General features: G+C 44.0%; 1 protein-coding gene across 1 annotated transcript in view; it reads right to left on the reverse strand.

The window, feature by feature from the left end:
- Nucleotides 1-24,789, reverse strand: part of LOC142660628 (ribosomal protein S6 kinase alpha-4-like) — a 152,598-nt gene that overhangs the window by 68,056 nt on the left and 59,753 nt on the right. Inside the window, exons 8-12 of the mRNA XM_075837310.1 lie at nt 11,013-11,157; nt 10,728-10,889; nt 9,099-9,218; nt 8,846-8,979; nt 8,528-8,621 (exon numbers count right to left, since the gene is read on the reverse strand). Of these exons, the coding sequence (XP_075693425.1) occupies nt 8,528-8,621; nt 8,846-8,979; nt 9,099-9,218; nt 10,728-10,889; nt 11,013-11,157 (655 nt within the window). The remainder of the gene's footprint in view (nt 1-8,527; nt 8,622-8,845; nt 8,980-9,098; nt 9,219-10,727; nt 10,890-11,012; nt 11,158-24,789) is intronic.

The raw sequence follows: 24,789 nt of genomic DNA on the forward strand, positions 1-24,789 counted from the left end.
TAGGCCGTGTGAACATACCCTTACAATGGCGTTCCAGACTGTTTGTATTTTCCTCCAGAAACAGACAGTTTTCTCAAGCCTGCACTAAGCTGAGAATGGAAAATTTCTGACACATTTCCTGTTAGCCCATAAAACCGATATTTCCTTTCTGCCTTGGCATGATCTCAAATTAGACATTTGTTTTCAATTTATTTCCATTGTGTTTTAAAGGTTTCTAAAGATGTATAAAAGCTAGATAATTGTTAAACTACTGTAGTGCAACAAGAGGTCCAACAAGCTTAAAGAGGCTCTGTCACCACATTATAAGTGGCCTATCTTCTACATAATGTGATTGGCGCTGTAATGTATATTACAGCAGTGATTTTTATTTAGAAAAACGATAATTTATGACCTATATTAGCTTTATGCTAATGAGTTTCTCAATGGACAACTGAGCGTGTTTTACTATATGACCAAGTGGGCGTTGTACAGAGGAGTGTATGACGCTGACCAATCACTGACCAATCAGCGTCATACACTTCTCTCCTTTCATTTATACAGCACATAGCGATACATCTAAATCACTATGTGCAGTCACATAAACACACTATAACGCTACTCATGTGTCATGACAATGAATATACATTACCTCCAGCCAGGACGTGATGTGTATTCATTCTCCTGACCACTTCTGTAGCGTCTCTGTGATTTACAGCACAGCACAGCGAGATCTCGCTGTGAATGACATCTTACAGCGTAATCTCGCGAGACTACGCCTGCTGTGCTGTAACTCACAGAGAATTGCAGAGAAGTGGTCAGGATTCTGAACACACATCACGTCCTGGCTGGAGGTAATGTATATTCATTGTCAGGACACTGCAGTAATGTTATAGTGTGTTTATGTGGCTGCACATAGCGATATAGCTATATTGTTATCTGCAGTGTGAATGAATGGGGAGAAGTGTATGACACTGATTGGTAAGCGTCATACACTCCTCTGTACAACGCCCACTTGGTCATATAGTAAACACGCCCAGTTGTCCATTAGGAAAGTTAGTAGTATAAAGCTAATATAGGTGTAAAGGATCTGCCAGGCACAACTTCTGTGTATACGCCCATAGGTAATCAGTCTGCACCTGAGTCTATGTCTCTGAGACTGACTCCATCTTCCACCACTCAGGATGTCAGGCTTAGGAGTGGGAGAGCCTATCGCAGCCTGGCCAGATGGAGCTAGCTCCCGCCCTCTGTCTATTTATACCTGCCTTTCCTGTTCCTCCTTGCTTGTGATTCTTCTCGAGTGGTTTCCTGGCCCAGCTACAGCTTCTAACTATTTGATCCTGCTCCATACTGACCCTGGCTTACTGACTACTCTCCTGCTCTGCGTTTGGTACCTCGCTCTCTCCTGGTTTGACTCGGCTCGTTCACCACTCTTGTTGCTCACGGTGTTGCCGTGGGCAACTGCCCCATTTCCCTTAGCTTGTTTACCCTTGTCTGTTTGTCTCGTGCACTTACTGAGCGTAGGGACCGCCGCCCAGTTGTACCCCGTCGCCTAGGGCGGGTCGTTGCAAGTAGGCAGGGACAGAGTGGCGGGTAGATTAGGGCTCACTTGTCCGTTTCCCTACCCCCATCATTACATAATCACAAGCCTATATACCTAGTCTACCCTGGTCCCTGACACTACTATGGACCCCCTTGAGACCCTGGCCCAGCAAATGCAGGGTCTCTCCCTACAGGTCCAGGCCCTGGCTTAGAGGGTCAACCAGCCTGACGCTACCATGGTAGTGCCCCTCACCTCACCTCTTGAACCCCACCTCAAGTTGCCTGACCGATTCTCAGGGGACCGGAGGACTTTTCTCTCCTTTCGGGAGAGTTGTAGGCTCTACTTTCGCTTAAAGCCTCACTCATCAGGTTCTGAGAGCCAGCGGGTGGGTATAATTATGTCCCGGCTCCAGGAAGGGCCCCAAGAGTGGGCCTTCTCCTTGGCTCCTGACGCCCCTGAACTTTGCTCCGTTGATCGATTATTTTCTGCTCTCGGACTCATTTATGACGAGACTGACAGGACTGCCTTTCCCGAGAGTCAGCTGGTGACCTTACGTCAGGGTAAGAGACCTGTTGAGGAGTATTGTTCTGACTTTAGGAAGTGGTGCGTAGCTTCTCGGTGGAATGACCCTGCCTTAAGGTGCCAGTTTAGGTTGGGTCTGTCGAACACCCTGAAAGACCTGCTAGTTAGCTATCCCTCTTCTGACACCCTTGACCAGGTTATGGCTTTAGCGGTACGACTTGACCGACGTCTCAGGGAACGACAACTTGAACGTTTTTGTGTTTTCCCCTCTGACTCCCCCATGATGCCTCCCGAGGTCCCGTTGCTTCGCTCTTCCACGGAAGACTCGGAGATACCTATGCAACTCGGGGCCTCCGTGTCCCCCCGACAACGTAGAGAGTTCCGCAGGAAGAATGGTCTCTGCTTCTATTGTGGGGATGACAAGCATAAAGTGAACACCTGTCCTAGGCGTAAGAATAAGCAGCCGGAAAACTTCCGCGCCTAAGTGATCATCGGGGAGGTCACTTGGGCGCACAGGTATTTCCCGTAAATACGAAACTTAATAAAATCTTGCTTCCTTTTCAGGTCTCTTTTGGTGGTAGGTCTGCTACCGGCAGTGCCTTCGTGGATTCAGGGTCTTCTGCTAATATCATGCCTGTGGAATTTGCTATGTCTCTAGCCATGCCTTTGATTGATTTGCCTAAACCTGTCCCGGTAGTGGGTATCGACTCCACTCCTCTTGCTAATGGTTATTTTACACAGCATACCCCTGTTTTTGAACTCCTTGTTGGCTCCATGCATTTGGAGCAGTGCTCTGTACTGTTGATGCAGGGATTATCGTCCGATTTGGTTTTAGGCCTTCCCTGGTTGCAGTTGCATAATCCCACGTTTGACTGGAATACTGGGGAGCTTACCAAATGGGGTAATGAATGCTTGACGTCATGTTTTTCTGTTAATTCTATTTCTCCCCCTGAGGAGGTGAACACGCTACCTGAGTTTGTTCAGGACTTCGCTGATGTTTTCTCTAAGAAGGCCTCCGAAGTGTTACCTCCTCATAGAGAATACGATTGCGCTATCGAATTGGTACCAGGAGCTAAGCTCCCTAAGGGTAGGATATTTACTCTTTCTTGTCCCGAACGTGAAGCCATGAGAGAGTATATCCAGGAATGCCTGGCCAAGGGTTACATTCGCCCCTCTATTTCTCCGGTAGGTGCTGGCTTCTTCTTCGTAGGGAAGAAGGATGGTGGTCTTAAGCCATGCATTGACTACCGTAACTTGAATAAGGTCACTGTAAGGAACCAGTATCCCCTTCCTTTGATTCCTGATCTCTTTAATCAGGTTCAGGGGGCCCAATGGTTCTCTAAGTTTGATCTACGGGGGGCGTATAACCTTATCCGCATCAAAGAGGGGGATGAGTGGAAGACTGCGTTTAACACGCCCGAAGGTCACTTCGAATACCTCGTCATGCCCTTTGGGTTGTGTAATGCTCCTGCGGTCTTCCAGAATTTCATAAATTAGATTTTAAGAGATTACCTGGGGGTATTTCTTGTAGTGTACCTTGATGACATACTGGTGTTTTCCAAGGACTGGTCCTCCCACATTGAGCATGTAAGGAAGGTGCTCCAGGTCCTTCGGGAAAACAAACTGTTTGCTAAAACCGAAAAATGTGTGTTTGGGGTACAGGAGATACCACTTTTGGGTCAAATCCTCACTCCTCATTAATTCCGCATGAACTCCGCCAAGGTCCAGGCTGTGGCGGAATGGGTCCAACCTGCCTCCCTGAAGGCATTACAGTGTTTCTTGGGGTTCGCTAATTATTACAGGAGATTTATTGCTAACTTCTCGGTCATCGCTAAGCCTCTTACGGACCTCACTCGCAAAGGTGCTGATCTCCTCCACTGGCCTCCTGAGGCTGTCCAGGATTTTGAGGTCCTTAAGAAGTGTTTTATCTCGGCCCCGGTGCTGGTTCAGCCCAACCAAATGGAGCCATTTATCGTGGAAGTTGACGCATCCGAGGTGGGAGTGGGGGCTGTCTTGTCCCAGGGTACCAGGTCCCTCACCCGTCTCCGCCCCTGTGTCTACGTCTCCAGGAAGTTTTCGCCCACTGACAGTAACTATGATATTGGCAACCGCGAACTCTTAGCCATTAAATGGGCATTTGAAGAGTGGCGCCACTTCCTGGAGGGGGCTAGGCACCAGGTAACGGTTCTTACCGACCACAAGAATCTGGTTTTCCTAGAATCTGCCCGGAGGCTAAACCCGAGACAAGCTCGATGGGCGCTATTTTTTACCAGATTCAACTTTTTGGTTACCTATAGGGCTGGGTCTAAAAATATTAAGGCCGATGCACTGTCGCGTAGCTTCATGGCGAGCCCTCCTTTGGAGGAAGGTCCTGCTTGTATTTTGCCTCCTGGTATAATCATTTCTTCTATGAATTCTGATTTAGTCTCTGAAATTGCGGCTGATCAAGGTTCAGCTCCCGGGAACCTTCCTGAGGACAAGCTGTTTGTTCCCCTGCAATTCCGGCTAAGGGTACTTAGGGAAAGTCATGACTCCGCACTATCTGGTCATCCAGGCGTCCTGGGTACCAAACACCTCATTGCCAGAAACTATTGGTGGCCTGGGTTGCCTAAAGGTGTACGTAAAGGCCTACGTCACCGCTTGTGAGGTTTGTGCCAGGTCCAAGACTCCCAGGTCCCGACCAGCGGGCTTACTACGTTCTTTGCCCATTCCCCAGAGACCTTGGACCCATATCTCCATGGATTTTATCACCAATTTGCCTCCATCTCAAGGCAAGTCGGTGGTGTGGGTTGTAGTAGACCGCTTCAGTAAGATGTGCCACTTTGTGCCCCTCAAGAAACTACCCAATGCTAAGACTTTAGCTACTTTGTTTGTCAAACACATCCTGCGTCTCCATGGGGTCCCTGTCAGTATTGTTTCGGACAGAGGGGTACAATTTGTTTCATTGTTTTGGCGAGCCATCTGTAAAAAGTTGGAGATTGATCTGTCCTTCTCCTCTGCCTTCCATCCTGAAACTAATGGCCAAACGGAGAGGACTAATCAATCTCTAGAACAATATTTAAGGTGTTTTATCTCTGACTGTCAATATGATTGGGTCTCATTCATTCCCCTCGCCGAATTTTCCCTTAATAACCGGGTCAGTAATTCGTCAGGGGTCTCCCCCTTTTTCTGTAATTTTGGGTTTAATCCACGGTTCTCCTCCGCTTCACCTGGTAGTTCCAACAATCCCGAGGTAGAGGTCGTTCATCGGGAACTGTGCACAGTCTGGGCCCAGGTTCAGAAGAACCTAGAGACGTCCCAGAGCGTACAAAAAACTCAGGCTGATAGAAGACGTTCTGCTAACCCCTTGTTTATGGTCGGGGATCTGGTGTGGTTATCGTCTAGGAACTTGCGCCTTAAGGTCCCGTCCAAGAAGTTTGCTCCCCGGTTTATTGGGCCGTATAAGGTCATTGAAGTCCTCAATCTTGTCTCCTTCCGACTGGAGTTGCCCCCATCTTTTCGAATACACGACGTGTTTCATGCCTCCCTCCTTAAACGCTGCTCCCCGTCCTTGGCTCCCTCGAAGAAACCTCCTGTTCCCGTTCTCACCCCTGAGGGGGTGGAATTCGAGGTGGCCAAGATTGTGGACAGCAAGATGGTCCAAGGCTCCCTCCAGCACCTGGTCCATTGGAGAGGATACGGGCCTGAGGAGAGGACTTGGGTACCTGCCCGGGATGTTCACGCTGGGGTATTGGTCAGGAAGTTCCACCTTAGTTTCCCCAATAAACCAGGTCCACTTAGAAAGGGTCCGGTGGCCCTACATAAAAGGGGGGCTACTGTAAAGGATCTGCCAGGCACAACTTCTGTGTATACGCCCATAGGTAATCAGTCTACACCTGAGTCTATGTCTCTGAGACTGACTCCATCTTCCACCACTCAGGATGGCAGGCTTAGGAGTGGGAGAGCCTATCGCAGCCTGGCCAGACGGAGCTAGCTCCCGCCCTCTGTCTATTTATACCTGCCTTTCCTGTTCCTCCTTTGCTTGTGATTCTTCTCGTGTGGTTTCCTGGCCCAGCTACAGCTTCTAACTATTTGATCCTGCTCCATACTGACCCTGGCTTACTGACTACTCTCCTGCTCTGCGTTTGGTACCTCGCTCTCTCCTGGTTTGACTCGGCTCGTTCACCACTCTTGTTGCTCACGGTGTTGCCGTGGGCAACTGCCCCATTTCCCTTAGCTTGTTTACCCTTGTCTGTTTGTCTCGTGCACTTACTGAGCGTAGGGACCGCCGCCCCGTTGTACCCTGTCGCCTAGGGCGGGTCGTTGCAAGTAGGCAGGGACAGAGTGGCGGGTAGATTAGGGCTCACTTGTCCGTTTCCCTACCCCCATCATTACAATAGGTCATAACTCTGTAAAAGATGATCGTTTTTCTAAATAAAAAACACTGTTGTAATCTACATTACAGCGCCGATCACATCATGTACAATATAGGCCACTTATAATGTGGTGACAGAGCCTCTTTAAGCCCTTATTGACACGAGCTTGTCCGATTTGCATCTGGAAAAAACGGATCGTTTTTCATTCATATGAATGTCGATGTTGCGCCACTTTGGCTTTTGCGTCATCAATTCTTCTTGTCCGTGTTTCTCCTCTGCAAGGATTTCCTGGTTTCAATTTTGTTGTTTTCTCTGCATTTCTTTAGCAACTGATGTGTGAAAAATGGACAGCACACGGATGTCTTCAGTGTGCTGACCATTTTTTTCACGTACCAATAGACTTTAATGGGTGTGTCTAGTCTGCAAAAACAGACCAGAATAGAACATGCAGTGTACTTCTCGCAACGGACACATGCTCAGTGTGAAAATATGGATGTGTGAATAGTCTCATTAAATTGCATGGGACAATGTACCGTCCATTGTTTAAACAGACAGCACACGGACAAAAAACACACTCAGGTAAATAAGGACTAAAGCTGTTTTCACATGTCATATTCACGTGTCACATCTGTGGTGGTCCAGCAGCTGGGATCCCGACAGATGTTGAGAACAAACAGGTCCTAGAAAGACAATAGACAGATAACCTTGCACGCTCTCCATTGAAATTGATGGGAATTAAAGAAACCTATGAGTAAGCACTTTTATAAAACTTTCCATATTCCTAATTTTCAGTGGAAAGATGTGCGATCATCCCTCAATAGAGATCTTAGCCAGGACCTGCATGTTTGTGACATCGGTGTGTTTACAGCAGCTGGACCACCTATGATATTGTTATGACATGTTTAATTGACCTATTTTAAAGATCTCATCATCACCATCAAACTAGACATTCCTCAATATCCTTCAGCTACAGATGTGTTATCCACAGATAACCCCCAACAGTATTCGCACTTTAACAATTGAAAATGGAATGGTTTCCAGCACACCAGTGAAAGAAACACAAAACCAATGTGGTACACCTTTTAATTGGTCCCAATGTTCCTGAGGTGTGCCAGCCCCAGATGTCCCCAGTGACTACCAAGGATTACAGAATATCTCCATGATTTATTAAAGTCCACTACAGATGCCACACTGTAGTTCCGGCTATAGATGTCTCAATTCCAGCCACAAATGCTCACATAAGGGTATAAATATAATAATTGATAGATAATCGCTGTAGACAGAAGCGCTGCTATGATAAGAAATGTAAATGAGACCAGACAGATTTATATTCCCTGGAAGTTCCTCTTTTTCTCTCTCTTGTGCCTAGGCCTACAAAAGATTTTCAGGGTATATAAATCTGTCCAGATATGCAGTCCACGCTGAGGAAACTACAGCTACTGTATATCCCACAAATGTAATGAATTGCACAACTCAAATAGGTTACTGTATTTTCTATACCTCACAACAAAAATTATATTGAGGTTCACCCTATGGTGTGCTGTGTGGTTTCTTTTATTGCACATAACAGTATGTCAGTCACAAATTTCCACATCTTACAGACTGATGGTGTTGGTCACGCCATCACCCTATCTATCCCCCTTTCACAGCAGGGCCCCTTTAAAACTAGTGATGCTGCAACCTTTTGACGTAATGCCCCTATGTAGGCCCAGCACCTGCCCACTAGTACAGCACCCGGGCTTTGAGGGATATTTTGATGGGTAGTCCTGCTAGTCAGTCATTGTGATCTACTGGTCACAGCTCAGCAGTGGAACAGTAGATAATAATGGACTATTTGGCCACACTAACAGTAAAGTGTATATCTGCATTTAAAGGAGTATGCACAATAGGAGGCTCAGGATTACACATGGACAGGCCATCCCACATCCAAGTTTATAAATCAAGTAGTTTGCCTTTAAATCCAGAGATCTCTTAGACAGCATAAATAGTTTGTCAGCTCAGTCAAACAAAACTCCACTCAATAAGGATCTACGTTGTTATGAGCTGTTTTGAACAATACTTGTTGCTACTGCAAGACAGATACATGAATATAGGAATTAACATTTGCGGTTTCTAGTAAAGAAAAGCAGACCTGATCATGAAGAACATCATGAAGATTTACAATATTTGGGTGCCCCTGACATAACTTCAGAGCCGCCACTTCTCGTTGAGTGTTCACCTCCATCCTATGAAAATGGAAAAATAGGAACAACATTTTAGGATAAGATAATATATATGTCTAAAAACGTAATGTAACATAGGTGTTAAATGTCTTAATATGACAAACTTCCCTATAAGACAAAAAGGTTTTGCATAGAGTTAGAGGTGTAAAAATTACAAAGAACCAAATGTTTTGTGGATCTTCTCAAAAGCACAAGTGTAGTCTAATAAAAAATGAGGTTCAACTGACCTCTTACTCAGGATTTTCACAGCATACTCTTTCTTGCTATGTCGATGTCTACACTTTCTGCACACTGAAAAACTGCCAGATCCCAGAGCAGGCTCTTGTAGATCCATCTCATACTGCTGGAAGAATGGAGAGTCCTAGAAGTGAACCAAAGAGACAAATGTACAGGGAAAGTCATTAGAAAAACAGGATGCGAGATACTGATTGTGCTGTATATCTACAGTTAAAAAAAAGTGAATAATGTGACATCTTTTACCTTCATAGCTGCGCTCAGAGCAAGAGTAGGGCTGCCAGGTTTGTCAGTAGATGGGGCAGGCATATCTGTCATGATTGCATTTACACCAAAAAGTACAGAAGGTGCCACAAAGGAATAACCCTGAATTATAAGAAAAGGCAGCAAATATAAGCAATCAGATGACTTAAGACCAGAAAGCATTATTACAAGATACTAAGCAATACTAAAGTGTCATTTTTGCATTGGAGATTAAATCATAAGATATGCAGGATGTGTGTTTTATGATAAGATCTCCAAACAACAATAAATATGTACCTTTATTCTATTTTTATGTGGCACAGAAAGGAAAGATTCCTTTTATATGTACAGGGTGGGCCATTTATATGGATACACCTAAATAAAATTGGAATGGTTGGTGATATTAACTTCCTGTTTGTGGCACATTAGTATATAGGAGGGGGGAAACTTTTCAAGCTGGGTGTTGACCTTGGCGGCCATTTTGAAGTCAGACATTTTGTATCCAACTTTAGTTTTTTCAATGGGAAGAAGGTCATGTGACACATCAAACTTATCGAGAATTTCACAAGAAAAACAATGGTGTGCTTGGTTTTAACCCTCTTCTCCCACTCTTCACACACTGATAGCAACACCGCAGAAGAAATGCGAGCACAGGCTTCCAGTACCCGTAGTTTCAGTTGCTGCACATCTCGTATCTTCACAGCATAGACAATTGCCTTCAGATGACCCCAAAGATAAAAGTCTAAGGGGGTCAGATCGGGAGGCATTTCTTCTGCGGTGTTGCTATCAGTGTGTGAAGAGTGGGAGAAGAGGGTTGCATTGACAATCCAACACAATGGGCAGCACGTTGAACACATTTTATAAGTGGTCAGAAACTTGTAAATAACTAATGAAAGAATAAAGTAACGTTAAAACCAAGCACACCATTGTTTTTCTTGTGAAATTCTCGATAAGTTTGATGTGTCACATGACCCTCTTCCCATTGAAAAAACTAAAGTTGGATACAAAATCGCTGACTTCAAAATGGCCGCCATGGTCAACACCCAGCTTGAAAAGTTTCCCCCCTCCCATACACTAATGTGCTACAAACAGGAAGTTAATATCACCAACCATTCCCATTTTATTTAGGTGTATCCATATAAATGGCCCACCCTGTACACTATGTATGTGTTGTAAATTTTGTAGAGCATAGAGCGAAAACCAGTTGATGGTGACCTATTGGTAAATCTCTGAAAGTCCAGAGTTGATCTCCGATAAAGTTGCTGATGTCTTTGCACCAAAAAAAAAACATTTGCAGGATTACAATACCGGTTTAGAGTATAGAACCACGGTAAAAATAAAAAAGTATGTGAAAAGACTGGTTTTGCCTTAAGTGTGCCTCAAATGTGCCTATACTTCATGTAGAGGAAACTTTAAAAATTGGCCTTTTATCTATTGTTATTAAAAGTTATTTTGTAGGCAAGTGGCAGTCACACCACCGAAACAACTAAATGTGATTCTAAAGCAAAATGGAAAGAATGCAAGGTTACTGTAGTGAACACTAATAGGAAAAAAATAAAGAGAAAATATTGTTAAATGTTTTATAGTAGACCTATTTATACAAAGATAATATTTAATCATATGACTTAAGACCTGGAATATTCGAGCTCCAGAAGGTGGCGTAGCGGCAGGAGAGTACACTGGATCAAGACTTGTAAATTCATCAGAAAAATTACTGACATCTGTCTCACTGCGGATAGAGGGACGGAATGGAGGAGTGACTTTGCGGAGGGACAGGGATTCCCAGTCCAGGCCCTACAATAAACCAAAATTATTAAATTAGTAATGAAGCATGGCAAGACACATATTGGACCGAGAGAAATAACGAAAGAGGCTTTGGTTCAAAAACTTTTAAAATAGTGAATGGTGGTTGCCTACCCGATAAAAAGGGTGTTCTTTTATTTGAGAAGCACCTCCTGCCCCAAGTCTTTTTTTAGGGTCCTTACGAAGCAGCCGCTGAAGGAGATCACGAGCCTCCAAACTTAAAGAGGAGGAATATTGGGGCTCTATCTTCAGAATCCGCCTGCAGTGACAAAGGTTGTCTGTTTTATTTTTACACTCTGAGCATACACACCTATAGTACACTACATTTAAAGGGTAGCTAAACTTAAAAAAAAAACTTTTGACATGTCATAGTGACAGGTCAGAAGTTTTGATCAGTGGGGGTATGAGCACTAAAACCACCACCGATCATTAAAAAGAAGCGGCAGAAGCTCTTGAGTGAGCGCTGTGCCACTTCTTTTCTGATCGCCATTCCTCGGAGAGCTGAGCGAGCGGTGTACAGGCTTATAGACTTTCTTATTCAAATTAAATCGTTTTTATTAAAAGATTTCAGAGTAAATACAAACAAAACAAACAGTACATACAAAAAGTTAAGTCAAACAAAGCACACCCGATCAAAGCTGACCACAGCATTCAAGGGGAGAATGAGAAAGGGGGATGCCCTTTGGATCGCGTCACAGGGAATCCCCGTGAGCGATCAAGGGACATACCATATATGGGCAGACAGCACAGGGTCCATTGAAGGACCCCAGGGCTATCTGACCATATTTCCTGTTGTTAGGGCATACTTAGGTATGTCCTAACAACTGCCTATGTACAATCAGCACACAGGCTAATGTACTGGCATATAGATATATGCCAGCACATTAAAGTTTAAAAATAAATAAAAGTAAAAATAAATGTTAAATAAAAAAAACACACATTTTTTACAATAAACATTAAAAGAAGTCTCAATACATAAAAAATACACATATTTAGTAACGTCTTGACCGTAATAACAAATTTATAGCGTCATTTATGTTTACGCGGTTATAAAATAAAAAATGCTCTCTTTCACGTATTAATGTGAGGCACAAGGTATTATGAATGTTGAATCTCCATGTGCCTCACATTAATAGTAATTAACCCAATCATGTAGCTCACACATTAACCCAATGTTGTCCATTTTGACTGTGGAATACAATGGGGTTAATTACTATTAATGTGAGGCACATGAAGGTTCAAAATTCATCACACCTCGTGCATCAGAAAATGGAAGAACTTTTTTTATTATTATTGTTGGCAAAAGTATTGTTTTGGTATCGAGTATCGCAATACTACACAAAGTATCGGTATCGAAGTCCAAATTCTCGTATCGTGACAACCCTAGACCATTGTCCCTTATATATTTTCCGTGCCCCCCTTTTCAAATAAATATGTGTTTCCATACGAATAACGGCGTTAACCCAATTAATAAGTCCTCTATAGCATGGTGTGTTAGCATCTAGCCAATGAATAGCAAGTAATTTGTGTGCTGGATACAATATCTTTTAAATAGTCAGTTTCAAAAGAGCAGTTAATGGCAGATGGTCCACATAAAATAATATCCCCAGTAAAGGAGTACGAGGAACTGTAACTGTTAATAGATTATTTAAAGAGGCTCTGTCACCAGATTTTGCAACCCCTATCTCCTATTGCAGCAGATCGGCGCTGCAATGGAGATAAAAGTAACGTTTTTTTTTGTTTTTTTTTAAAACGAGCATTTTTGGCCGAGTTATGACCATTTTTATATTTATGTAAATGAGGCTTTCTAAAGTACAACTGGGCATGTTTACAGTAAAAGTACAACTGGGCGTGTATTGTGTTCGTTACATCGGGGCGTTTGCAGGTAAGTCGATGTAGCTACTTACCTGCAAACGCTGATGCTGCTGCAGAATCAACTGTAGCCTCTGGTGCCGATGTGTCCTCGCTGGTCCGACACGATGCAGGACCTGGGGAAGTGATGTCACAGCGTGATCTCTCGAGAACACGCTGTGTCTGCACTGCCAGAAGCTGGGCGTTATTTAGAGAAGTGGATGACACTTCTATACACAACGCCCAGCTAGTAAATGAAGTAAAAACGCCCCGATGTAACGAACACAATACACGCCCAGTTGTACTTTTACTGTAAACACGCCCAGTTGTACTTTAGAAAGCCTCATTTACATAAATATAAAAATGGTCATAACTTGGCCAAAAATGCTCGTTTTAAAAAAAACAAAAAACGTTACTCTTATCTGCATTGCAGCGCCGATCTGCTGCAATAGGAGATAGGGGGTTGCAAAATCTGGTGACAGAGCCTCTTTAAATGTCTAAATACTCAATCCAAAAATTGTTGAATAACTGGGCAACTCCATAGCATGTGCATTAGATCAGCGTGGCAATCTGGGCATCTCGGACAGCTAGCACCAGTCCAAAGACCAATCCACTGCAGAAGTATTGGAGTACGATACACTCTATGGATAACAAACAGTTGCGATCGGCATGAAGTGATATTGTAGAAATCGTAGCCAGAATATCAAGCCACGTTTCCGTTGAAATGTCACCAGAGCATGTTGTAGTTGCAGGTACTGATAAAAAAAAACGAAATAGGCTAACTAAATTTGTCCTGCAATTGCTGAAAAGTCTTAAAGGGAAGGTGTCATGAATTTTTAATTTTTTTTATCAAATTGCTTTTAGTAGGATATTAAAATAATTTATTTGTATTCATGTGTTTTACTTTTTACTTTTTTCTTACTTTTACTTCTCTATGGGGGCTGCCATTTTTTTTTTCATCTCTGTATGTGTCGATTAACGACACATACAGAAATGGAATACGGCACATACAACCCCATAGAGAATGTGAACGGGAGCCGTTCCATTCACTGCAGTGTACGCTTTTGGCAGAGCGAAATCCGGCGCCATTTTCACGTGGACCGGAAGCCGCGGCCGGACAGTAAGATGACGACTTCCAGCCGCGGCTTCCGGCCATATGTTCAAGGAAGCGAAGGCGCAAGTAATAGGAGCGGAGGCGGCAACGGCGGCAGGAGCAGGTAAGTTATGTTCGTGTATGTGATGTGTGTTTTATGTTCGTGTATGTTTGTGTGATACTGTCTGCTGAGCACTGAATTTAATCCTCCTACACTGTGCAGTCGCTCAGAAAATGGTGGTACACAGTGTAGGAGGTTTGACGATTCAAACCCTCTCCTTCTCCTGGCGCTAGCCAGAATAAGGGAGGGGGGATTGTGTGAGGACACTAGACTGAGTGTGTCTACCCCAAATTTGCAGCATAAAGCAATGAGGTTGCTTTACTACATTGCAATGCTGGCATTTTGGTAACTGCTCCGTCTAGTGCCCAGCATATGGAAATGTTATAAATTAGAATCTAATTTATAATATTTCCTGACTTGTGAAAAAATTACAAAAATTAAAACAGTGTGTAATCATTCAAATAATAATTGTTTAACAAAAAAAAAAACAAACAAAAAAAAACACATTCCCTTTAAGGATCGAATCGCAGTAAAGGTGGGTCACAAATCTATTACCACACTGTTCCCACTGCTCAAAGCCCTGCAGTTGATACAACTCCCACAGTGCAGTGCATTACACCATAATGGTGTCAACTTGGTAAGGCTAGCGACATCTTGCAAATCTTGACACTACCACCACACCGTATGCATGAGTAGAACCGTGGGCATAGAAGTAGGCAAAAGTCTATATGTGACTCCAACAGGGAAAGTAAGTGTCCCTCTCCAAGTAGATGAACTAACAGTTTACCACTGGAGTCCACAGGTTGTCCCACTCCTCACCCTTTAAAATGCTGTAATTGTGAAGCTAAAAAATAAGTCATAGGTTTGGGAACAGCCAAACCGCCTTCATCAATTGGAAGCTGTAGTGTCTCTAATTTTATTCTGGATACTCCACCTCCCCAAAGGAATCCCTGAAATAATCCATCCACCCCCTGAAATAATGAGTTCGTAACCATATCGGCGCATTATGTATAACATATAGCAATTGAGGCATAAGTATAATTTTAATTAAATTAACTTTCCCAACCACTCCCAAAGGTAGTCTACGCCATGCTTCGGTCTTCATTTTAAATTTGCCTAGTAGGGCTAAGAGGTTTAAGGGGACAAAGTCCATAACCCTGCGTGTAATCTGTATACCCAGATAACTGATTTGCGTGGCAACCTGTCCCATTTCCGCTCCCATCGGTAAGGGTTTCACTAGAGGATCTATAGGAAGAATAATTGATTTGCCCCAATTAATGGAAAAACCAGAGTATCCTCTAAACTCAGTAATAGTGTGGACGGCACAGGACAGCGAAACTCCAGTATCACCAAAAAACAGCAGGAGGTCGGCTCATAGACTTTCTAGTGATCCCGACCACCGCTCGTGTTAAGGATCTGCCAGGCACAGCTTCTGTATCCACGCCCATAGGTAATCAGTCTGCATCTGCTTCTATGTCTGAGACTGACTCCATCTTCCACCACTCAGGATGGCAGGCTTAGGAGTGGGAGAGCCTATCACAGCCTGGCCAGACGGAGCTAGCTCCCGCCCTCTGTCTATTTATACCTGCCTTTCTTGTTCCTCCTTGCTTGTGATTCTTCTCTGTTGGTTTCCTGGCCCTGCTGCAGCTTCTTGAACTACTTGTCCCTGCTTCGTATTGACCCTGGCTTACTGACTACTCTTCTGCTCTGCGTTTGGTACCTCGTACACTCCTGGTTTGACTCGGCTTGTTCACTACTCTCCTGCTCCGCGTTTGGCACCTCGTACTCTCCTGGTCTGACTCGGCTCCTTTACTACTCTTGTTGCTCACGGTGTTGCCGTGGACAACCGCCCAGTTTCCCTTTGTTCTGTGTTTCCTTGTCTGGTTGTCTGTCGTGCACTTACTGAGTGTAGGGACCGTCGCCCAGTTGCACCCCGTCGCCTAGGGCGGGTCGTTGCAAGTAGGCAGGGACTGAGTGGCGGGTAGATTAAGGCTCACTTGTCTGTTTCCCTATCCCTGTCATTACAGCTCGCCTGATTTTCCGAGGAAAGCTGATCAGAAACTAAGCGGCACATCCGATCGCTGCTACTGCTTAATTTTAGCGATTGGTGGGAGTTTCAGTGCTTGGACCCCCACTGATCAAAACTTCTGACATGTCACAATGACATGTCAAAAGTTCTTTAAAAAGTTTAGTTACCCTTTAACTGCATTCAGTGCACATTTCTACAGCAGACACGGAAATGCATATTAAAGGTTGTCTGTTAACCCCGATCAGATTTCCTCCTTGAACTCTGTTGAGGAGTTTAAATATTCTAGGGACCCTGCTCACTACATTACACTCAATATAATTCCTCTTTATGCATTTTTGAGGGGGAAAGTTAAAGCATGGAATAAAGTTACCATTGACAAGAGCTGCTGCAAACTACACTGATCAAAATGTTTTTTGTTTTTTTACCTAAAATATTATATTTTTTCTCCAACTGTCCGATTTGGTTACCGGGAAAAAATGTTAAAATTCTAGAAGCGATCTCTAATGACCTAATTTGGAATGGGGAAACCAATTGCATTAAATACACTGTTCTTACCTTACCAGTAACTAAAGGGGGCTTTGCCCTTCCTGATTGGAGGAAGTACTTTTTAAGCTTCCAGGACTGGGAGGGCCTGGGGGCTAATAGATTTTTGTTGAAAACACTAGGGGACAAATGGTCTAATATATTTGAAGCTCTAGAAGCCTCGGTTCTGAATTCCCGATTTATGATAACCAGGAGCGGGTCTGGGATGCTGTCAAACTTATTGACAAAATTAATACCTTTATTGAAGTCACTCCTCAATGGGACAATAGGAATATTGGTGAGTTTGACAGCCTCCCGGACTCTTTGTTTTTAAACTTTTATGGAACTGCAGAGACTATACAAGGTCCCTGATTACGGTCTGTTTAGATATTTTCAAATTAAACACGCCTTTTTGGCCATTAAATTTGAATCACGGTTTATTCTTACACCTTTTCAATCATTAGAATGTTTGAAAAGTAAGAAATGACTTTTGTCCTCACTATATAAGATGAATAGAGTGATGCTTTTAGGAAGATCATATTACTTGACGCAAACTAAAGGGGAAGGGGAAATTTTTTTTTTCATAAGATCTGGCACAGATGGATAATGGAACTATCACCCGAACAGAAAAAGTCCTTATCGTTAGTTTAAAATGTGTTAGTAGTTGTTTGAGGAGTAATGTTTTTTTTTATTTATTATTATTATATTTTTTCACTAACTCTCCTCTTGCAATATTTTCCAGGGTTTTAGGGGGTGACTTGATTTTCCAGCATAAACTTTGGGGATATTGTTTGTACTACATAATATTTTGTTTAATATAATGTTAACTCAACAACAAAAATGATATATATTAAAAAAAAAGGTTGTCTGTTTTGGGTAACCCCTTACCACACAATAGGTCTCGGACGATGAGATGATCGCAGGTGATCAGTTGTTTTGGCCAGGGAAGCCAGAGACAATGCTGTAGAGATGAAGAATTACATGGATGTCCTGGTACCTCCAGGAGGAAAGATGCTATTTGCAGCAGCTCTCCCTCTATTACAGGTAAAGAAGACATTCCCTATAAGGAGGACCTATCAGTTCTGAGAAAAACTGAGTAAGCAATAGCAGATTCAATTATAAGACCTTTCTCAAATACATATCATTAGCAAAGCAGAGGATTGCCCACAGTATTAACCCCTTTAAGACACAGCCTGTTTTGGCTTTAAAGAGGCTCTGTCATCTGATTATAAGTGCACTATTTCCTACATAATCTGATCGGCACTGTAATGTAGATAGCAACGGGGTTTTTTTTTTTTTAAATACTATCATTTTTTAACATGTTATGAACAAAATTTTAGATTTATGTTAGTTTCTTAATGCCCAACTGTAACGACGGGGGTAGGAAAACGGACAAGTGAGCCCTAATCTACCCGCCACTCTGTCCCTGCCTACTTGCAACGACCCACCCTAGGCGATGGGGTACAACTGGGCGGCGGTCCCTACGCTCAGTAAGTGCATGAGACAAACATACAAGGGAATACAAGCAAAGGGAAAGGGGCAGTTGCCCACGGCAACACCGTGAGCAACCAGAGCGGTGAACGAGCCAAGTCAAACCAGGAGTGAACGAGGTACCAAAAGCAGAGCAGGAGAGTAGTCAGTAAGCCAGGGTCAGTATGGAGCAGGATCAAATAGTAGGAGCTGTAGCTGGGCCAGGAAACCACACGAGAAGAATCACAAGCAAAGGAGGAACAGGAAAGGCAGGTATAAATAGACAGAGGGCGGGAGCTAGCTCCGTCTGGCCAGGCTGCGATAGGCTCTCCCACTCCTAAGCCTGCCATCCTGAGTGGTGGAAGATGGAGTCAGTCTCAGAAAAGTAGTTTTAGGTGCAGACTGATTAACTATGGGAGTTAACCCCGAAGCTGTGCCTGGCAGATCCTTTACACCAACTGGGTGTTTTTTAAACTTTTGACCAAGTGGGCGTCGTAAAGAGAAGTGTATGACGCTGACCAATCCGCGTCATACACTTCTCTCCATTCATGCCCATCTGTATTCACAGCACAGCGTGATCTCGCGAGATCACGCTGTGCTGTCACATACACCCACATAAATTTTACTGAAGTGTCTTGAGAGTGAATAGACATTGCCTCCAGCCAGGATGCAATGTCTATTCACACTCCCGCCACTTCGGTAAAGTTTCTGTGGGACTTACACAGCACAGCGTGATTCACAGCGTGATCTTGCTAAAGTTAATGTGGGTATATGTGACAGCACAGCGTGATCTCGTGAGATCACGCTGTGCTGTGTAAACAGATGGACATTAATGGAGAGAAATGTATGACGCGGATTGGTCAGGGTCATACACTTCTCTTTACAATGCCCACTTGGTCAAAAGTTAAAAAAGCCCAGTTGGGCATTAAGAAACTAATTAGCATAAATCTAAAATTGTTCATAACTTGCTAAAAAATGATCGTTTTTAAAAATAGAGACCACTGTTATCTACATTACAGCACCGATTATCAGATTAAGTAGGAGATAGGGCACTTATAATCTGGTGACAGAGTCTCTTTAAAGACTAAGTTGATTTTTTCAAATCTGACATGTGTTGCTTTATGTGGTATTTGGAATGCTTTTACCTATCCAAACGATTCTGAGAATCTTTTCTCGTGACATATTGTACTTTATGTTAGTGAAAAAATCTGGTTGATAAATTTAATATTTATTTGTGAAAAACACTAAAATTTAGAGAAAATTTGCAAAAATTGGTACTTTTCTAAATTTCAATGTATCTGCTTGTAAAACAGATAGTAGTACCACACAAAATAGTTACTATTTCACATATACCATATAGAATGAGGCCATGAAAATCTAAATTTTTTCCAATAAGACTTTTCAATTTTTACAAGGCTTAGAGGACTAAAAACACACCAACATTTGAAAAGCAATTTTTCCGGATCACGACAATACTCCATTTGTGGTAATAAACTGATGCTTGGACAAAGGGCAGGGCTTAGAAGGAAAGAGCGCAATTTGGCTTTTGGAGCTCAAGTTTTGCTGAAATGGTTTTCGGGTGCCCATGTCGCATTGGCACCAAATCAGTGGAAACCCCCAAAAATGACCCCATTTGGGAAGCTACACCCCTGAAGGAATTTATCTAGGGGTATAATGAGCAGTTTTTTTTTCCAAATTTAGTGGAATTAGGCCATGAAATGAAAAAGTTACATTTTTTTCCGATAACACGTGGACATTTTCCATTTTTACAAGGAATAAAGGAGAAAAAGCACCCACAACATCTGAAAAGCAATTCCTCCCGATTATGGCAATACCCCATAAGTGGCCGTAAACTGCTGTTTGGACACACTGCGGGCCTCAAAAGGGAAGGAGCACCATTTCGAGCTCAAATTTACCTGCAATGGTTTTCGGGTGCCATGTCACATTTCAAAAACCCATGTGGTGCCAAAAACATTAGGAGCCCCCCAAAAGTGACCCAATTTGGGAAACGACACACCTTAAGGAATCGATCTAGTGGTAAAGTGAGCATTTAGATCCCACACGTCTTTTGCAGAATTTATTCAAATAAGCCGTAAAATTAAAATAATATTATTTTTTCAAATAAAAAGTTGAATTTTTTCATTTTCACAAGGTAGGAGAAAGAGCTGCCCAACATTTGTAAAGCAATTTTTCCCGAGTACGCAAATACCCCACATGTAGTCATAACCTGCTATTTGGACACACAACAAGGCTCTAAAGGGAAGGAGTGCAATTTGGTTTTTGGAGTGGAGATTATACAAAATTAGATATGCCATTTCAGTGACCAATATCTTGTGCCCAGCTTGTGCCACTGGAGACACATACCCCATAAATTCTTAAGCGGGTTCTCCAGAGTACACTAATACCCCATATGTGGTCATGAATTGCTGTTTGGGCACACTGCCAGGCTCAGAAGGACTGCCATTTGGCTTTTGGAGTGTAGATTTGCTTGTGGTTTTACTGGTATTTAAGCTTATGTGGGGGAATATGTAATCTGTATGTAAGCTGTGCGGAGTAGATCAGGGTATATGTAAGCTGGGCGGAGTACATCAGGCCATAACAGGGTAATGTAATAATGGGGTGAATGAATAACTAAATTAATAATCCATGGATTAGTGTGGTACGCTTTGAACCAATCCTTTATGCACAGGCTGGGTTTTTTGGGTATTGTACAAAATATCTGCAATCTAATATTGCCTAATCTTTGACCTCTGCACTAGCCATATAAGCAGCACAAGGCCCTAAAGTTTCCTAATTTCTGCTGCATCTACAGGGTCCACCTGTGGGGTCTAGCAAATGACGATGTGGGTTTTCAGTGAAAAACTACTGGACCTAAAAAATTTGTCTGGGCCGTCATTTAGCATAATTTTGTATCATTGCGTTTTGAGAGTAATAATGTGTTCTTTTTCCATTGACAGAGCAGTGTGAGGGCTTGTTTTTTGTGGAACAAGCTGTAATATTTGTGGGCACCATTTTGGAGTACTTGTGACTTTTTGATCACTTTTTATCAAGACATTTCTGAGACAAGGTGACCAAAAAAAGAAATTCTGTCATTGTTTTTTAATTAAATTTTTTTTACGGTGTTCACCATGCCGTAAAAATAATGGGTTATTTTTATATTTCAGGCCGTTCTGAACGCGGCGATACCTATTATGTATAGTTAAAAAAAAAAATCAATTATAAAGGAAACAGGGCGATTATTGTTTTTATTACCTATATTTTACAGCGGACACATGCTGAAGATGAAGCGAGCACAGCTCCTGTGCCCGCCTCATCTATATGACGGGTCTGATACATTGGATTGCGGTAAGTTACTTGCAATGCCGACATACCAGACCCATCATTTTGCGGGAAGGGGTTAAAGGACAGAGTTATACTTCCTCATTTCTCACAAGATTTTCAATGCACTGTGAGATGTCTGACTTCTCTGGGAGAAACCAACTGTGAGGGGAGGGGCTAATTCTATATAGCATCACAATGGTAAAATGGGGATTTGTGCTCATGTCAGACCAAGAGTAGGGGTGAGCATATTGATAAGTCTGTTTCGCTGTCTTGATGATTTTCTAGTCCATCAAATACAATAACGGAATCGATTCCCTTATTTTTCTCATAAGTTCTCCAAAAGCAAAACAGAATATTGTTATTTTATCAGCCATGTAATAAGGTTTCCCTGTGTATTACACAACTCAGCTAGAGGAGGAGAAGACAGATGCTTGTAAAGGGTTAATCTGTTAGTGAAGGAGGCGCAGACAGGTGCATGTAAAGGGTTAATCTGCTGGAGGAGACAGCTCATTGTAAAGGGTTAATCTGCTAGAGGAGGAAGACATATGTAGCGTCCGTGGCCGCGGGCCTTCGGGTTCACTCACCTACCTACAATTATGTCAAATTGTCCACCCAGGAGAGACAACGCAGACGCACTTCTGGACTTTGTTTGTATTGCGGCCATGGAGGCCATATTGTGCGTCTGTGTCCCCAGAAGCCAGAGAGACCCCCTTGCCTAGGATTGGTTGGAGAGACGACCCTAGGCGAAACGGAGCCTAACAGAGCATTCGCTTCCAAATTGACTATTCCTGTGACCCTGGTATCCGGCGAGAGGACGCATCAAGTTTCTGCCTATCTTGACTCTGGCTCTGCTGCAAACTTCATCCAGAAAGAGCTGGTGGATCATCTTCAGTTGCCCACAGTTCCCCTGGAGACATCTTTCGCTGTTGCCTCAGTTAATGGACTGCCTCTGCCTGATCCCATTATCTCTAAAACCAAGCCGTTGAAGCTCCAGGTTGGAGTACTTCATTCTGAATATATTTCTTTCCTTGTTTTGCCCAAGGCCATCAATCCTGTTCTGCTGGGCCTGCCTTGGCTTCAACTACACGCCCCAGTCCTGGACTGGAATTCTGGAGAGGTTCTCCAATGGGGCTCCAAGTGCCATGGCCGTTGTCTGGTGCAGATCCATCCTGTCAAGCCTCCTCTGCCTCAGTCGTTAGCGGGATTGCCTTCCCAATTTGCTTAGTATGCAGATGTTTTCAGCAAAAGGGAGGCTGAGACACTGCCTCCACATCGGACCTATGACTGCCCCATTTAACTGGTTCCTAATGCCTCTCTCCCCCGTGGACGGGTATATCCTCTCTCCTTGCCTGAGTCTCTATCCATGTCGGCCTATATCAAGGAGAATCTGGAGGGGTTTTATACGAAAATCTTCCTCCCCGGCCGGGGCTGGATTCTTCTTCGTTAAAAAGAAGGATGGATTCCTTCGTCCCTGCATTGACTACAGGGGCTTCAACCTGATCACAGTCAAAAACAAATACCCGTTGCCTCTCATCTCTGAGCTGTTTGATCGCATACGAGGGGCCAAAATTTTTTCTAAGCTAGACCTGCGTGGGGCTTACAATCTAGTCCGGATTCGCCGGGGTGATGAATGGAAGACAGCATTTAACACCTGGGACGGGCACTACGAATACCTGGTGATGCCCTTCGGCCTGTGTAACGCTCCCGCAGTGTTTCAGGAGTTCGTCAACGATATCTTCCGGGATCTACTCTATGTCTGTGTTGTTGTTTATCTCGATGATATTTTAATTTTCTACCCAGATCAGACGACTCATCGGAGGCATGTCCGTCAGGTTCTACTACGATTGAGGGAGAATCATTTATACGCCAAGTTGGAGAAGTGCGTCTTTGAGAAGAACTCTCTGCCCTTCCTGGGCTACATCCTCTCGGATCAAGGCCTCAAAATGGATCCTGAGAAAGTGAAGGCTGTCCTGGAGTGGCCACGTCCCCAAGGCTTAAGGGCCATACAGCGGTTCCTGGGATTCGCTAATTTCTACCGGCAGTTTATTCCTAACTTCTCTTCTCTGACGGCTCCCATCTCGACCCTTACCAAGAAGGGTGTGAACGCCAAAGTGTGGACTCCAGAGGCAGAGTCCGCATTTATTAGCCTCAAGAAAGCCTTCACTTGAGCCTCGATCCTCCATCATCCTGACGTATCTCAGCAGTTCTCACTGGAGGTGGACGCTTCCTCTTTTGGTGCAGGTGCACTTCTGTTCCAGAGGAGCTCCAAAGGAAAGGCAGTAGTATGTGGCTACAACTCAAGACTGTTTCCCTCTGCTGAGCGCAATTACTCCATTGGAGATCGGGAGCTGCTGGCCGTCAAGTTGGCTCTGGAGGAGTAGAGACATCTTCTGGAGGGCGCTGCTCACCCCATCCTGATCTTCACCGACCACAAGAATCTCACTTACCTTCAGTCCGCTCAAAGACTGAATCCTCGTCAAGCCAGGTGGTCGCTGTTCTTCACTTGTTTTCAGTTTCTGCTCCACTACTGTCCCGCGGACAAGAATGTGAGGGCCGATGCCCTGTCCAGATCGTTTGAGACGGAAGACTCGGTGGAGTCCCTTCAGACCATCATAGACCCGTCCTGCATTGTCACTGCTTATCCTCTTCAGGTTAGAGACATCCCTCCTGGGAGGACTTTTGCTCGGTTGGCAGACAGAAAAAGAATCCTCCGCTGGGGACACAGTTCTAAACTGGCTGGGCACGCCGGTGTCCGTAAAACCCAAGACCTGATTGCTTGTCACTTCTGGTGGCCCACGCTACCTAAGGATGTTCTGGACTTTGTCTCTGCTTGCACGGTGTGTGCCTCTAACAAAGTGACTCACAGCAAGCCTGCCGGCCTGCTTCAGCCTCTGCCTGTACCCAGTGCCCCCTGGCAGCACATTGCGATGGACTTCATCACAGACCTTCCCCCTCAGCAGGATGTAACACTGTCTGGGTGGTGGAGGACCGGTTCTCTAAGATGGCTCATTTTATCCCGCTGACCGGCCTACCCTCTGCTCCTTGTCTGGCGAGTCTCTTCATTCAGCACATCTTCAGCACATCTTCTCTTCATATCGTGTCAGATCGGGGTGTTCCGTTTACCTCTAAGTTCTGGAGAGCCCTCTGTAAACTCCTGGATGTGAGTTTGGACTTTTTCTTTGCCTATCACCCCCAGTCCAATGGGCAAGTTGAGAGGATCAACCAGATCATGGAAAATTATCTCCGCCACTTCATCTCTTCACAGCACGATAACTTCTTCCATGGGCCGAGTTTTCTTACAACAACCACACAAGCGAGTCCACCACTTCCACTCCGTTTCACATCGTGTACAGTCAACATCCCAGAGTCCCTCTTCCTGTATCAACTTCATCTCAGGTACCCGCTGCTGACTCTGCATATGGGGACTTCCTGCAAATCTGGCAACAGACCCGGTCCTATATTTTTCTGGCGGTAGATCGCATGAAGCTTAAGGCGGATACTAGGAGAAGAGTGCCGCCTCAGTATCTTCCTGGGACTAAAGTCT

Source organism: Rhinoderma darwinii, chromosome 9, assembly GCF_050947455.1.
Source record: "Rhinoderma darwinii isolate aRhiDar2 chromosome 9, aRhiDar2.hap1, whole genome shotgun sequence".
NCBI lineage: Eukaryota > Metazoa > Chordata > Amphibia > Anura > Rhinodermatidae > Rhinoderma > Rhinoderma darwinii.